At 46.4% G+C, this 15,461-nt stretch overlaps 1 protein-coding gene across 1 annotated transcript in view; it reads right to left on the bottom strand.

Annotated features, from left to right (window-relative positions):
- The window catches only part of cdh13 (cadherin 13, H-cadherin (heart)), a 278,759-nt gene that overhangs the window by 159,220 nt on the left and 104,078 nt on the right, over window positions 1–15,461 (bottom strand). The window contains exons 3-4 of the mRNA XM_076019216.1: window positions 11,752–11,963; window positions 1,248–1,361 (exon numbers count right to left, since the gene is read on the bottom strand). Of these exons, the coding sequence (XP_075875331.1) occupies window positions 1,248–1,361; window positions 11,752–11,963 (326 nt within the window). The remainder of the gene's footprint in view (window positions 1–1,247; window positions 1,362–11,751; window positions 11,964–15,461) is intronic.

Below are 15,461 nucleotides of genomic sequence, written 5' to 3' on the forward strand. Positions count from 1 at the left end.
ATGTAATCAGTAGCAATCATTGTGAGCCTTCATTATATCGGAGGCAGGAATAAAGCCCGGATGCCTTGCGAACACAGGCCCTTGACTTTATAGGTATATCATTTTTTTTTAAAAAATAAATAAAAAAAGGGTCCGGAAGGCAAATCATCTTGCAGCACAACTGTGACAGCCTGGACTTTAGTTCACGGCAATATCAATCATTTCTAAAAGTTCAATGCTTCAGTGCTTATTCAAGTAAATAATGGCTAAGATTCCCTCCTGCTGGGCCCTGTTCAGGCTCCTGCGAAAAGCGAAAATGACATGAAAAATACATGTAATCGTCCGCAATCATTTAGCAGGCGGCATGGTGCTGCTGTCAGTCGGCCTCCACCAGTCGGCTTTAATAAAGCACCTTGAGCTGGGACACGTTCTCAGTCACTGTGTTGCCGTGATGGGCGGTGGCAGCATGTTAAAAACACTGCCGGCGCTGAACGTTTTTGATGAGGCAGAAGCGGCTTTGACTGAAGAGTAACCAAGTTACAGGTTTAATAGAGGCTGACAGAAATGCAGGCTCAGCTCCTCACGGCAATTTCCGTGTCTTTCCAATAAAGAGGCCGCCGCCGCTTAAACTTTCAGACGAGTTTACGTTTAAGCTAACGCGGTTATCTGTCCCGATCTGCCAGAAGTCATTCAGGAAAAAATGATTACAGGGTTGGCCGGAATGCGTAAAGGTGGGATAGGACATACATATGAAATTGTAGATCGATCGTTGCATTATTAAAAAAAAAAAAAGAAGGAAAAAAAAAAGAAAGAAAGGCAATTTGGGACTAAAAGAGAAGTTTGTGATTCCCTGAAGGGTTCATTTGATTCAGTGAGATCATGATAACATGTAACATGTAATAATTCTGACCGGCCATAATTAACACAGAGCTATTTGAGTGAACAAAATGGCCAAATGAGATCTTGGTCAGGCTTTTCTTTTCACATTTAAAAAGATCCCTATTATGAAACACTGACATTTTCAGCTCTTCAACCTGTCTGTCATTAGTGGTGCGCCAACTGCGGACTTATTTTTAAATGTGGGAGAGGCGTCACTGCATGAGAGAGCGGCTTTATTCACACATTGTGAATAAATGGTTAATGTTTGTTTGTTTTTGTTTTTTTGGTCTGTCTGTTATTTTACGTGAAAACTTGGATTGCCTGTGTGTAACTCCAGTGTTAGCGATTCAGCAGCTGTTGGCCGTCGTAGTTCCGTGTATGGTGCCCACCTTGCCAATCATCTTGGGGAAGGGAGCTCTCTGGTTCTCGGTCACAATCATCGGTGGGATCAGCAGGGACCGCTTGGACCTGTTTGGAAGCTTCTTGGCCAGACCCAGGATGTTCTGAAACACAGAGGAGGAGCAATACTGTTAAACTGCGAAATGCTCAGCGCGGCTTCTCCTCTCCACTTCCTGCGCCAGCACCACTTTACCCAGAATTACTGACTGGCATCTTGTCAACAATCCACTTAAATCTCACTGATGCGCAGTCAACCATGTATCTGTTGGGAATGAAACGCTGTTCTTGGCCCAGTTTTTTTTTTTTTTTTCTCTCCTTTTTTAATATATTGATGGAAGCATCAAGTCGGCTGTATGAGAGGAAAGGCAGACAGGCCGAAACGCCAGCACTTGGCAAACAGTGTTTTTCTGAAGGATATTGCGAGTCCTATAATTTAACGAAATTCTCCAAGAAAACAAGCGAGACGAACGGCAACTGTGGCGTCTCCAAACAGTTTCTGCTATTTCAAAAGAAAATGGGGACAGAAGAGCAACTAAAGAAGTGCGACACAATGACAAGGTTTCAGCGAGGCAATTACGCAGATGCAGCTGTGAAACATCGCTTTTGCTCACCGAGAACAAAGCAGCCTAACCTCATTTCACTCCGCATCCTCCTGCCGGCGTGATGCGTGACGCGGACCTTCAGTGTAATGAGGGACGGGCCGCCGCTCGGGTGTTGATGAGAATGGGGTCTGTCAGTGACAAGACGGAGGTGAGGACCAGCAGCCCCGGAGAGGCGCGCACCTGGACGAGCCGAGAGCGCCAACTAGTGGCGAGACTCGGGATTGTGGTGGATACTGATGCTGATATCTTTTTTTACGACAAGTGTCACAGGGCAAAGATTTTAGATAAACAATTTTATTAATACACATTTATTCAATACTATCCACTAACAATACAAAACAATTTATAAAGTTAATGAAATAATTGCCCTGCATTCTACTACTATATTACTACCGTAATATTACTAGACATAATTGGTTAGGAGAAAAAGTCACAAATGCAAAATAACAGAGACAAGCTACAATGCAACATAATATAAACCTACATAATGCCCAAGGAAAACTACTTCCAATGACACGCAGGTATTTGTGAAAAAACAAAGTCAGGTTGTCGGTCACAGACTTGGAGGGAAGCTATGAGGAAGCGAGAGTAATTTGCCAGATGGCAAGCAAGGAAACTGCAACAAGAGTATCAATCAATTGCAACACGCAAGGTGAATATTGATCTAATACCAATACTAACCTTGATGTCGATACTTTTGATATTTAGTATGTGGTGAGGTAAAAACGGACACCTGTTCATATCGGCCAGCTTGCAGCTTCAACGTGATTATCTCTGGTAGCTACACTGAAACAACTCATGTCTGTTAAGTAGTTTTTGCTTCTGAATTTGTGCTTTGGCTTTTTTGGTACAAAGCCAAAGCACAAAATCACATTCCCGCTCGTGACGATGCCCCTCCCGCGTTTTCCTTTTTCCCGGCTCGTTCTTCGCTTAAACGGGGCTTTAAAAGTCAGAGTGCGCTTTTCGGTCTCGGCAAGAGCGGAAGAAAAAGGTTCCATCCGAAACACACACACACACACACGCACACAGAAGAAGAAGAAAAGAAAAAAAATAACGTATGCAACACGCTCCGCGGCGACACCGCTCCCTGCTGCAGAAGGTTCAATTCTCCACTCTTTCCTCCTGTGACGTCGAGCGCTCCCAGTCTGAGCACCACTGTGACTTTACTCAGCGTGGAGAAATAAGAGAAAACGCTGGGAAATATTAATATGTCCCTGGGAGAAAGAGAAAAAAAAAAATGTTGTATTTGCTCCGATAAAAGAACTCATGGGGACAACGAGACGTGGAAAAGGTGCAGCGAGGGATATTTGAGATAAGAGCGGCTGCATCCTGTTTGCACTTTTCAGACGCACTCCGTTTGGCCCCCCGGACAAACTATTGATCCTCTTAACGCCGGGCTGCAACGGGGTAGTGGCGTCGGAGCATTGTCCAGTCAAGGGCAGCCGCTGTTTAAATGTTAACGGAACAATAACAGTAGGGCAAAAAACAAAACAAACAAAAACACACAAGAGAGGAGCAAACACAGCCGTCTGACCCTGGAATAAACAACGAAGCACCTTCAATACAAATGGAAAAAAAAAGAATAGCAACTTGATATTTCCAGGTTTCATTTGCAATGCAGATAGTTTGTTTGTCCTTCGTTTTTTTATAGCCGCCATTACGGCACTTTATTGGCAGTGCGCGCATGTGCATTTGTGGATGTGTGTGTGTGTGTGTGTGTATCCGCGCAGCGAGGAGGCTGTCTGCGTGTTTACCGTTCTTGGCTGACAGCGACTCTCTGGCAGCGACCCGGCGGCCTGTCATGGTGACGGAGGGGGGACAGGTAAGAGGGGAAAAATGCCGCCATTTGTTTACAGCGCGGCGCTGACACCCCGGGCGAGCGAGGGCACGGCAAACACTCGCGTCCGCTAACCACCTCCCTCCATCCATCCCTCCCTCCCTCCCTCCCTCCCTCCCCACCCAACAGCCACACCGCCGCCACCGCCCTCAGTCCTGCCAGCTGACAAAGGTCAGAGAGAGCGCGGTGAAAACAGCAATCATAAACACAAACGGAGCAGAACAGGCCGCGGACACACTGAACGCTCGCCGAAATGGCCACTTCCATCAAAGGCAGTGAGGGCTGACCTTCCAAATGTCAGAGACGGAAATCTAAAGCTGGACCTGAGGACACCACGCGGAAAAAAAACAAAACTGGGGGGGAAAAAAAACTCCACAAAGATGCGACATGACCTATGGTGTGTAAATTGTAGAGTCAGTGGTGTGTGTGTGTGTGTGTGTGTGTGTGTGTGCGTGTGACCCCGTCTGTTCACAAAATGAGTCGCTAGGATCAATCCCAGCATGAGTGGCTCTTCGACACCAGGTGTTCATCAGGTTGGAGGGGATGAAAACCATGGATGTATTATAACAAATGGATACCGAGCTGCCAATTTGTTTGTCGCAGAACTTTTTTCTCAATTCATTTTCCCAGTGGTCACTCGTGGTACTACAGGTAAAAACATCCCAAGCGGTCCAAAAAGGATTTGTTTTTCCCCACAGAGCGCAATACCAAAATAAACATGTCTAAAAAACTAAGAAATTATTTTAAAATTATGTTGTACTTTTAAAGCGCTTCATGGTCTTGCTGGCAAGTCCGCCAGTTTGCTAGCTAATTTTAAATTTCTTTTAAAAAGCTATTTTTATAAAAACGCCTTTGAAATCCCCAATTGTAGCATTTGGTTCATCTATGCTCTTATTTCTCCTTTTGTAATTATTGACTAATGTTGTTGTTATTGTAACTGTATTTTTATGCCAGTAAGCGCTGGCCGAGCAACTCCATGAAATGAATGGGTCGCCGTATTGGATTCCGGAGGCCTGATTAAAACAGGCACCACTGGAGGTGCCGGAGGTGTTGGAGGCGCTGGAGGTGTTGGAGGTGCGACAACAGACTCGCTCCCTGCGGCCCGATCCCGACCTCCGAGCCCCTGCAGGTTCTCCTCCGCCCCCTCGGCACTCCGCCCGCGTGATGAATGGCGTTCTTCCAGCCGGGCGACGCCACCAGATAAGGAAGCCATGAATCTTTAATGTGTCCCGTCCATAAATTACTGCTGCATCATCAACCCCGTCCGGACTTAATTCATCGGTTCCCCTCGCCGGGTGTCTCCGATTCCCCCGGTAACTATTAGAGCGCCTCGCTGTGCCGAGTTTAACGGGTCTGGAGGGGTGGGGGGGGGAAGAAAAAAAAAAAAAGTCTCTTGAGAGACACGTGAGGACGGCCGAGTGGTCCGGAACCGAGCGGACGCCCCTTTGTCCACGGGAGCCCCGTGCCAGGCGCTGTGTGTTTACTGCGGTGAAGTGCGAGTCGGAGGAGAGAGAGAGACGGAGGATTTGTCATTGGTGAGTGGAGAGTAAAGTGCGGTGGGGAAGTCACGTCCTTGTCCATTCTGCTATTTTCCCCTTCAGCGCTATATTGAGAAGTGCCATTAGTCATTTCTGACACTGTGCCGAAGAGGCGCCGAGGAACGGCTGATAGCGAGGCCGCCGCTAGCACAGCGGTGCCCGGGGATGGGCGGCGACTCCACCCGGGGAAACACTCTCCGGTCTGGAGCCACAGCAGCCCGTCATCCCGGTGCTCACCGGGAGTCCAGGGACCAGCTGGAGGGCCTGCCGTCATCGCCGTCACGGCGCCCGAGGGTAACAAAGTGATCTTGTGACCAGTTTTTCCATCTTTGTCCTCAGAAAAAATGGAAGTGAAAGCAATAAAAGATTCTTTACTGCAATTTTGGAAGAAAAAAAAAATCAGCATCCAACACTGTTGATTTTTATCACTTGTTTCCAATAATGTGATGCATGACAACAGTCCATCCGCTCATTTTCCATTGTCGGCATAACCAAATCTGCACCATGTCGCCTTGCACCTGTGTACTTTTCAGGAAACGTGCTCCAAAGCGCAGAGTTCTGGGAGGTCAGCAGTCTCTCGACAGTACATCTTACTTACCAAACTAGAATTATAATTTTCTGCTCAAGCTCAGCTCAAATTAAAAAAAAAAAAACAAAAAAAAAACATCTGTAGTCTTTTTGGGAACAGCAGTGATTATTCTTGGCCCTTTTCTCTGACCTCCAGAGAGCTCACTTTGCCAGTTGACTCTCACAAACATTTTGCTAAAAAAAAATCATCCATCGAGGGGAGTTTGTGCTGCCGCTGACCTCCTTCAAAGCCAGACTTTATTTTCTCTGAGCCGCAGCCGCAAACAGAAGCGGGGCTTTTAGCAGAATCTGAGAGACCTTAGCATCGTTTTCACTGCCTAAATATAGCTCCAGCGCTCCGGTTGCTCCATTAGCGCGGGATTTATTGCAGGATCTTAACAATAACCTTCTACTTACATCATGACCTTTAAGACTCCCGTAAGACAAATGAGAGGCTGACCTCAATACGTGAGAACCTTTCAAGGCTGTGAACGACCGACTGTCTGGGTTCAGCCTTTGTATGGCCGGATTCTGTCCCATCATATAATGTAGGTGGGGTTAAACTCATTGGGCCGTGTACAGTTCGGTCAAAGTGATTCTTGCGATTAACCCTTCATGATAAACACATTTTTTAAACGTTTGTCAATGCATTGTAGACAGTTTACAGTTAATAATCTGAAAAGTTCTAAAAAAAAAAAAAAAAAACTTGAAAAAAAAAAAACAGACCAAAAACCATGAAGTTAAATCAGATTTTTTCTTCCACCAAGATTTTTGAAAAACACACTTTCCGTGTTTCAGTATTGATATATTACTTTCATTATGCCAAAACATTCAACAAAATATCAAATCAGAGACTTTTCAGTGGTTTTCTAATACTTTTTATACTTCTTGGTTTTGGTATGTCATTGGATAAAAGTCAACACATTTATTTCATCAACACAGCTTCTTATTTTTGGAAATTTTCCATCATTTTTGCGATGCCAGGGACGTGCTGGGACATGACCGATGAATCTTTTTCTTCCCTGGGAAGAAAAAAAGAAACTGTGTAATTCAAAAACTAAATTAAACCATTTGAGCAGAAGATGAAGGCTTTTTGGTCGTTAATTATTATTTTTTTTGGTATGTATGCGTGCGATTTTTTTATTTTTTAAATTTAAGAAGCAAAGATAAAGGAGGTAAACAGAATTAACAAATGACAGCTGGCTACAAAGAGATAGCGCGAGTGGGATGGAGACAGAGGAGGGGGAAGATTATTTGTGTTGTGTTGTATAATGCGAGATGTTGTGCTGTGGCTGCAAGATGTCACATCTTAGTCATCCCCCCTGAAAAGCCTCGGTGAGCGCTGAAAGCTGCTGGCGGAAATCTATTTGCCGTGGCGGGATGGGGATTATGCTCGGGATGCAATATTACATTTCATTCAGCGCCCCATAAAATGGATGAAACGCAACAAAAGCAAAAAATAAATAGGCTTTTTGGACTCAAATTATTTCGCCTCGTATCAGTTGTTACATTTGAATGGTGCCTGTAAACGTCCCCTGGAGCCGAGCGGGGAAAACGCTCCGCGCGACTGTTGTTTGACACAACGCCGCGGAACAACGCGGAGCAGGAGCTCCGTGTCTGGGAGCTCCTCGTTCGCCAAATTGAATTCATTCTTTCGGCTGATTTACATATTGATCAGTGGCCAGAAAGGGTGCAGAGTTGGGAGGGAAGTTGTTAGTTAAAATTTTGTTACGATGGGGATCGCTGAGCGCCGTCCCTTCCCTCCTCTGCTCCCCTCGGGATCGGGATTTCAGGAACGTCCCGCTGGAAGGGGAGTGTCTCCACCTTGGCTCACCTCCCTTATCAATTAGCGGCGATCCCGACACTTTCTGCAACAGCGACGTTATGCTAATGAATTTGGCCATGGAAGGCTTCCGTCTCTTGTTTAACAACAACAAAGAGGTTTTAATTCCAGAAGTTTTTTTTTTTGTTTGTTTTGTTTTTTCCCAGGGACTTAATTCCAGATAACAGAGGAGGAGTCGAAGCATCGTGAGTGTCTCATGCTTATTCGGAGCCGAAAACACAGAACACTCGGCTGCTTTTTGCCCCCCAGCAGCCGCTAAATTTGAAACCAAACACAAAGTGTTTGACCCGATGTTTGATTTGTTTGGCAAGTCTGCACATGCAGCGTTCACGCAGGGGGATTGAGAGGAGAGATCTGGTCATCATAACAACAGCACCACGTGCCCCAGAAAAGGTCCCCCGTGCCTGCACAAGCAAGGCAGAACTCAGAGCCTCCTGCCGGCTGTACACAGCACTGAGTCATCGGCAAACATCTGGTTTAACCGTACGAGCCGGGAACACTTATGAATCCAACACTGCTTAAAGGTGACGGGGGAAAAGCGGGAGAAGGTGCGAGGACCGACCTTCGCCAATTGATGGGCAGTTTATTAAAAATTGCGGTTGCAAATCAATGATAATAGGGGGAGATTATAATGACACTGGAGGAGCTAATGACACTCTCCCTCTTGCTGCAGTCGTTCAAAATGTCAAACATCCTGTTCACTTAATAAAGGTTTGTGATACGACACCAGTCAATTACACCTCCTTAAGTGTTCTTGAGACGGCGGAGGTGTGTTGATATCGACAACGGAGCGACGGGACAATGGATTTCCTGATCACGGGATTCCCAGAGCTGCCGGAGCCCCGGCAGATTAACAGAGAGAGAAGAGAGCGTCGACAGGAGCTCTTCACTTCCTGGCTGTGCTGCGTCCCTTCATCCCTCTCGGCCTGTCTCGCCGACGAGGCAAACCGCCTCAGCCACACAACGAGCTGGAGGCTGTATTTACACTGCTTTCATGTGAATGCTAATGCTAAGGCGCTAAAGAGGCCTACGGTGTCAAAAATCGACAGTGGGAGCAGGTTCACGCAACAACTCAAGCAGAAGCAACGAGGTATGTCGTTGACTGCACGCAGAGATCAAGTCAACACCCTTTGTGATGTCACAAATTGCACACAAAGGGATCTGTGCACGAGTTAAGGGGCTCACAGACAGGGTACAGGCTAAAGTAGTTTTGCATATAATGGGACCTCTAATCTAGCATATTGCCCCGCATAAGAGCTCCAGATTTACATTTTTTGTCATTTTGCAGCAAATGAGGAAGCAATGTGTTCGGTCTACTGATCTCCCTTCAATGATAAATGCGTCATAACATAGGCAAAAATAAAAGGGGTTGCATGGAAGTGATCCACGACTAAAAACTGTGTGATGGGAAGCAAAACACACACACACACACACACACAGCCACAGATTGAATCGCTCAGAGGGAGCAGCACACCATATGGCCCCATTAGTCATGAGAAACTCCACTCCCGCACGCGCAACTTGCCAAAAGACTAATTCACTTATGTGCCCGATCACTTGCCAGAGCAACACCTATGGACTCGCTAACCAAATGAGCGATGGTGGAGAGGCACAAACAAATGAGCGGCGCATCACGGCCGGAAGGGACGGAGGCATTCATTAGGCGGCGGCGTGGAGGAATGGTAGCAGCAGGGCCGCGGCAGGAAGACGGATGAGCTGGGAGGGGCTGAAGGTAAGAGCGAGCGCGGCGCCAGTCCCCCGGAACACTCCCTAATCAACTCAGTGTATTTGGAATAAACACGGCGAGAGTCGGAAGCGCGGAGGGGACGCCGGTGTTTGTTCAGGTGGAGTTTTGAAGGGGGTGGAATCATTTTTCGCCTGCTAGCGGAACACATTTCTGTGTTCAGCAAAGACAACATGCAAACAGGATGGCGTCCAGTGGGGAGGTTGTTTTGTTTTTTTTAGCCTGAAACCTAATGCATAGTCAAAGTTTACGCAATCTCATGCAGGAAAACGGAGTATACACAAGGGTATGAAAATCCACTCAGTTCAGTTGCTTCCCGTCGGTCGTAAAACATGGAAGCCCTGGAAACGACTGCGTGCAGGAGCCGGGACATTCCGGAAGTGGCCTTCAACACTGTTCAACGTCTGTCACAAGGATCTGAAAACCAGTTGGTGGAATATCAAAGACTCCATCCAAGCGGCCTGCAGACATATCTGCCGCTGCGCTCCGGTGTTTTTGGCACACGTGAGGCGGCGGTGGGGGCGGCAGCGACACATCTCCTGTGATGGCGGCAATATGCTCTGAGGTTTGGCACGAGTCCGCGGCAGCTGCTCCGGTGGCCTCTTCCGCTGGCTTTTACACGGGACCCTTTAGTCAATCAAAACCCTGCGTGTGAGAGCGGACCACCGGTGTCTGTCACGCCTTCATAGCTTCGCTGTGCTTCGTCTTTGACAGTCGGCGGGATTTGCATCGCCACCATTGCCAACTCTTGAGCCGATACAAACATTTTACACGGTAATAAACGGCAAGTCACAAACATTTGACCTGAATTTCGTTTTTGACTGCTTCTATTTGCTGTTGGTCTGAATGATCAATTATCAATGAATTGTTGCTAAGAATTTACTTGATCAAATAAAACAGTTCATTCTTCAGAGTGTTGTGTCAATGGGAGGTTAATTATCATGGTCTCGCCAGCCCACAGGAGGGCTCCGTCATCTCTGAACTCCATGTCCTGAACGTGAACTCGATGCACAAGAAGCCGGTTGATTGTCTTAGACACTGGGTCCGTTACCACCTGTGGTCATTTTCCATTCGAACTGCATTTGTCTTAAAAAATGAGCGCTTTAACACTTAGTGCAAACTTTCCATTTTGAGAAAAAGCGGCAATCCATGTTGGCAACACTCCAATATTGTGCCTCTTGGTCATGGACTCCCAGCTCATATGACAGCAAAATATTATAACATGTCCACCATTTACATCAGACAAACTTCCAGGTTGCTGTTTGGGTCAATGGGCTGCAGGTAATTTGTCTTCCTCTTCCTAACATGGGAAACAACATTACGCAAAAAAAAAAAGCTCCTCATATCCCACTGACATGTGAGAATACGTTCAGAATGATTACGATACAATTTGAGTTCTTGTGTAAGGCACCAGTTCTTTGTCACTGCTGGAGGTCGAGGACAACTCATCACTGTAATTGCTGGCAGCCTGTGGTTATTTTCGCCATAGGCGGCCAGAAATGCATTTCCTCCAATATTGCCACTTTCATTTCGTTTACACAATGACTGGAACATTTCCTACGATTCCTGTCACTGGCTCACTTCATGACTGTGAGATCGATTGACACAAACAGAAAAAAAAAAATCTTTATTCAACAGCGCCATAGTTGACCAAGTACAATTAATTTAATTGGCTATACAGGGTACAATCTCTCAGCACCATAAAGAGAAATAACATTAATGCTGCAATTCCATATTTGGCAGAAGGGGCGATAATTGAAGGAAGCTGCCCTATCTATCTATCTATCTATCTATCTATCTATTCAACCTGTTGCCTCCTTGCCAGTGCTCAACTGGCAACAAAACCATGTTGGGATCAAACCACCGGTAATTAGCAGCTAGTTTAAAAGTCATTGTCTGACAACAGCCAGCTATTTTTTTGTAGTGGAATTATAATTGATGGGTATTTTCGCCATGTTGGAAACTGTTTAGCTATATCTGGTTGATTGCATCAAAGCATCAATCTCTGATGTGCAAATATTGTCCAGCAACAAACCCTTCTGCAACACTTATTTGATGGCATTTGAGCGTCAAAGACTAGTAGATCTGACTCTGGCTAAAAGCCACATTTAAAGTCTGCCGGTTGAGACTTTTTTTTCCCACTAACAAACCTGTTGCTAGCTCTAAGGGATTTTAAAAGCGTGTGAAAATACAATGTGACTTGTTGTGTATTGTTATACACAGTGTTTTCTACTCCACTGTGCCAACATGCCCAGTTTTACCACATTAAATTGAGCATATTAGTCATGATACAAAACTTTGTCATTTTTTTTTTTTTTTTGTGTGTGTGTGTGTGTGTCAATGGTAAAATTCACTAAAGTTACCCTTAGAGTGTAGGCAGAGTCAACTGGCCATCCGGCGACCTCCACGTCGGCCACATCATCCGCGTGCGTGCTGGTGCCGTGGATGAACAGGACCGGGCTGGTGCTCTGGACGTCTCGGTGTGGAACTAGGTTCAGATCTCCGTCCACGTGGAATCTGGGGTCCGACACCTCGAACTGCACGTCCTCATTGCCGGCACAGTCGTCAAACTCAACTGCAAAAGAAGAAAAAAAAAAAAGGAAAAAAAAAATATAGATAGATGTCACCACCTCAATCAAGAAGAAGCAAACAAGTCACAAGCAAAGAATGGAGTGAATCCAATCGAGAAACGAGAATTGGTCGTCAAAGGATTCGGAAACAACAACACACCGTCCGGTGGGATCGTGTCGTGAACCCGGAGGAGAAAAAAAAACCCTCCGATAGGCTGAGCGAGCTGCTGGTTACCGAGGCGTCTGCGATCTCTTTTGATACGCGCCCGCCGCAGTGTTTATGAGCCGTCGCGCGACACGTTACGCGTTGCGGCCTCGCTAATTTGACTGATTCGCTTCTGCGCCGCCGTTTTTTTTTTTTTTTTTTTTTTTCATTCTCCGCCAAGGACTCAGCGGCAAGAGGTGACGGCGAGGCGTCGAGGGGGGCGGAGAGATCTGAGGCGCAGCGGGGGGGGTGAGGGCGTGAAGGTTGGGTGGGTGGGGTGGAGCAGGGAAGAAGAAGGAAAAAAAAAAAGGACACCTTCGGCATCCGTGCACGTGTGTGTGAGCGTGCCTCGCCTGGCTGAGGGAGATATCCCACCGGGGACTCGACCGGACTTTATCCCTTCTGATCATGTTCATCCCCTCTTTATCTCTCCCACACACTCCCCTCGGTGTCACAACATGATCCACAGTTGTCCCCCACTCCGCTTCCCCCTACCTTCCCCAACCCTCCCACCACCATCTAAGCCTCGACAATCCCCCCCCTCCCCTCCACCTCTCCCTTTGGTCGACTATTGTGGACCCTGACGGTTGGGGGTCTCTGAGCAAGGTCTCAACAATTATTAAACTCAGTCTGATAAAGTAACCACGCGGTTGCGCGGCTCACGCTGCGGGTCGGGTCGGGTCCGCTAGTACAGCGGCCACCACGAAAGACAGGATAATGTAGCATTTAAAAAATGTGGATGATTTATGATTCGATTTATTAACTCCATTCATTCAAAGGACCTTCATGTGTTTTTTGTTTGTTTTTTTCCCCCCTGGCAGAGCAGTGATGTCATGGTCTACTGGGCCTGTGCACATTATGCTTTATACTACGCACTGAATCAAATAGACATGCAGGAGGACGACAAACAACCTCCGCAAATAATTGAGCTGTGTTCAATGGCTCTGATGAGTTCATCGAGGCTTCTACATACTGTGTATGCTTCTTGCAGCATTACTGTGGTCACCGAATGTCCATGGCAACACACATCTTTGCTAGTTAATGATGACTCAACTCATTTTTTTTTTTAGAAAGCACCCTTAGTCTAAACTAAGGGTGCACAATAAATATCGGGCCAATACCAGGAATTACGTCGTCATACCGATTAATCCGATATAATTAAAAATAGCTCCGATATTCCGATATAAAAGCTCCCGTCAAAATTGCGTAGATTGCCAGTCCTGTGCTATAGTTGGATTAGGGTGAGCAAATCAAGCGCTCCCTTTCTCCATGGACGTCCTACCTGTGGCGTGGTTTTCCCAAAAAACCTCGTAGGAAAAAAAAAAATTGCATGCCGCTAGCCTGACGTAAACTTCCCCTGCGTGTGTGTGTGACAAAAAAACATGGCATCAATTGTGTTGGACTACTCTGCGGCATCTGAAGAAGACATTTTGCCTGCTATTTGCAACAAATGTTCAGTAAATAATTTACGAGGGGGAAAAATGGCGGGGGGAATCGCACTAACGTGGTTTTTGTTTTGTTAGTAGCAGTGATCTCTTGACATTTGGTTAAGACAAATCTACAGGAAAAATTTGTTAAATCCAGTTTTTCTTACTTCCAGGTGTGCACAACCTGCAAAGTGAATCTAAATTTAAAAATAAATAAACATAAAGATGTTATCAGTTATCGGAATCGGTCTTGAAAAGCAGGAAATTATCGGCATCGGCTTGAAAAGACACATATCATGCATCCCTAGTCTGAACACAGCCCTACTCAACCTGGCCCTGGTTTTAGTGCAGCTCACCAGGAGTTTGTCTTGAGTTCAGTTTTCCACTTTGCAGGCTTTACAGTGAGCAAGTACACACCATACAATGATATTATGCATTATGCACAATGCATAATGCATAACTGTCTAAAAGTATTGGCCATCGTGGTTTCTCAAAAAAAAAAAATTCAAATGCCCTGCATTTAAATTGCAGTAACTGAATCATACCAGGCAACCTACAAATGGCCAAACAAGCATTAGAAGGCTGTTCCAATAAAAACAAGAATCCATCTGTGCAACGAACATCGTATGTGTTCACCGCTATGAAGCGGTTGTCACCGCTGTCCCTCCCACTCACCGGTGACAATGGGAGCCCCAAATGTAACCGAGACCTGTTACACCTCGCCGGCCTCCTTCATTAATGTGCCCCGTCTCCTCCTTAAACAGAACCTGTGATTCATCCCGAGGAGGCAGAGACCGCGCGTCTGACTTTCAGCTCATCAATCCGCGACCGTCGATCTTCCTTTGCGGCGAGTCAAATCGGGGGAGTCGACGGTAAGCACTCCCCAACTATAAAATCAATAGAGTGGAATTTATCAAAGCACTCATTTAGCTCTCTTAACCTTTGCGGCTGTTTGGTCTGCCGTCTTTTATCTCCCCCGCCGCAGACGGTCTAGAGAGTGAGAGAGAGAGAGAGAGAGGAAAAAAGGAAAATAAAATCACCCCTCCGGACAGGCTCGTCTCACGCCATCTGGGGGAGGGCGAGGGAGGAATGCAGAGTAGAGGAGCGAGGCAAAAAAAAATAAAACACACAAACAGGAAAAAAAACCCAAAAAGGGACTAGAAGGTGGAAAAGCAAATGAGAGGCGGCTTCAATGGACACTGAGGGAGAGCTACAAAGTCAACAAGCGGCTCTCCGGGGAAACAAGGCTCCATCTCGACGTTCAACTCCCACTTCTGAGCCCGAGCATGAAAGATGTGTTCATTTCCATTCCCCATTACAAGCCTCAGATTTATTTCAATAACACGGGCGCGCTCTTTAGAGCCTGCAAATTGCAACACCAAACAGTGTCAGTGGCATTTCAAAGGCATCCAAAAGAGTGTTTGATGGTATTCTAATGTTGTCAGGTTTTTTTTTTTTTTTTTTCGGTGCGGTGGATTTCAGAGCGGGGCATGGTGAGCCGGCGGCTTTGAAGTCGGGCAACAGTGACATAGTGTAAGTTACCCCGGCTTCCTTCCACCAGCGGCGCCGCCACGCGCCCGTCCGCTTTCTTCCAGGCTCAGGGGTGGAAGAGAGGAAAAAAAACTGTGGAAAACATGGATTAGAGTCTCCGAAATCCCTCACTGATGACTCGGGAGGAGAAGGGAGGGTGGGCGGGGGTTTAACTTCTTCCTCAAGTTTGACATTCAAGTTCTTTTCAGGCCAAAAAAAAAAAAAAAAAAAACTCCCATGGAGCCCATGAAGGAAAAAAAAAAAAATGCTCAGAAAGCCTCGGTCGCCGCCGGGGCCGCGTTCCTCTATCTGCTTTCATGGCGACTTGGGGCTGGTGTTTA

Source organism: Nelusetta ayraudi, unplaced genomic scaffold (assembly GCF_046127955.1).
Source record: "Nelusetta ayraudi isolate G7.1 ecotype Tasmania unplaced genomic scaffold, CSIRO-AGI_Nayr_v1 ptg000009l, whole genome shotgun sequence".
Taxonomy (NCBI): Eukaryota; Metazoa; Chordata; class Actinopteri; order Tetraodontiformes; family Monacanthidae; genus Nelusetta; species Nelusetta ayraudi.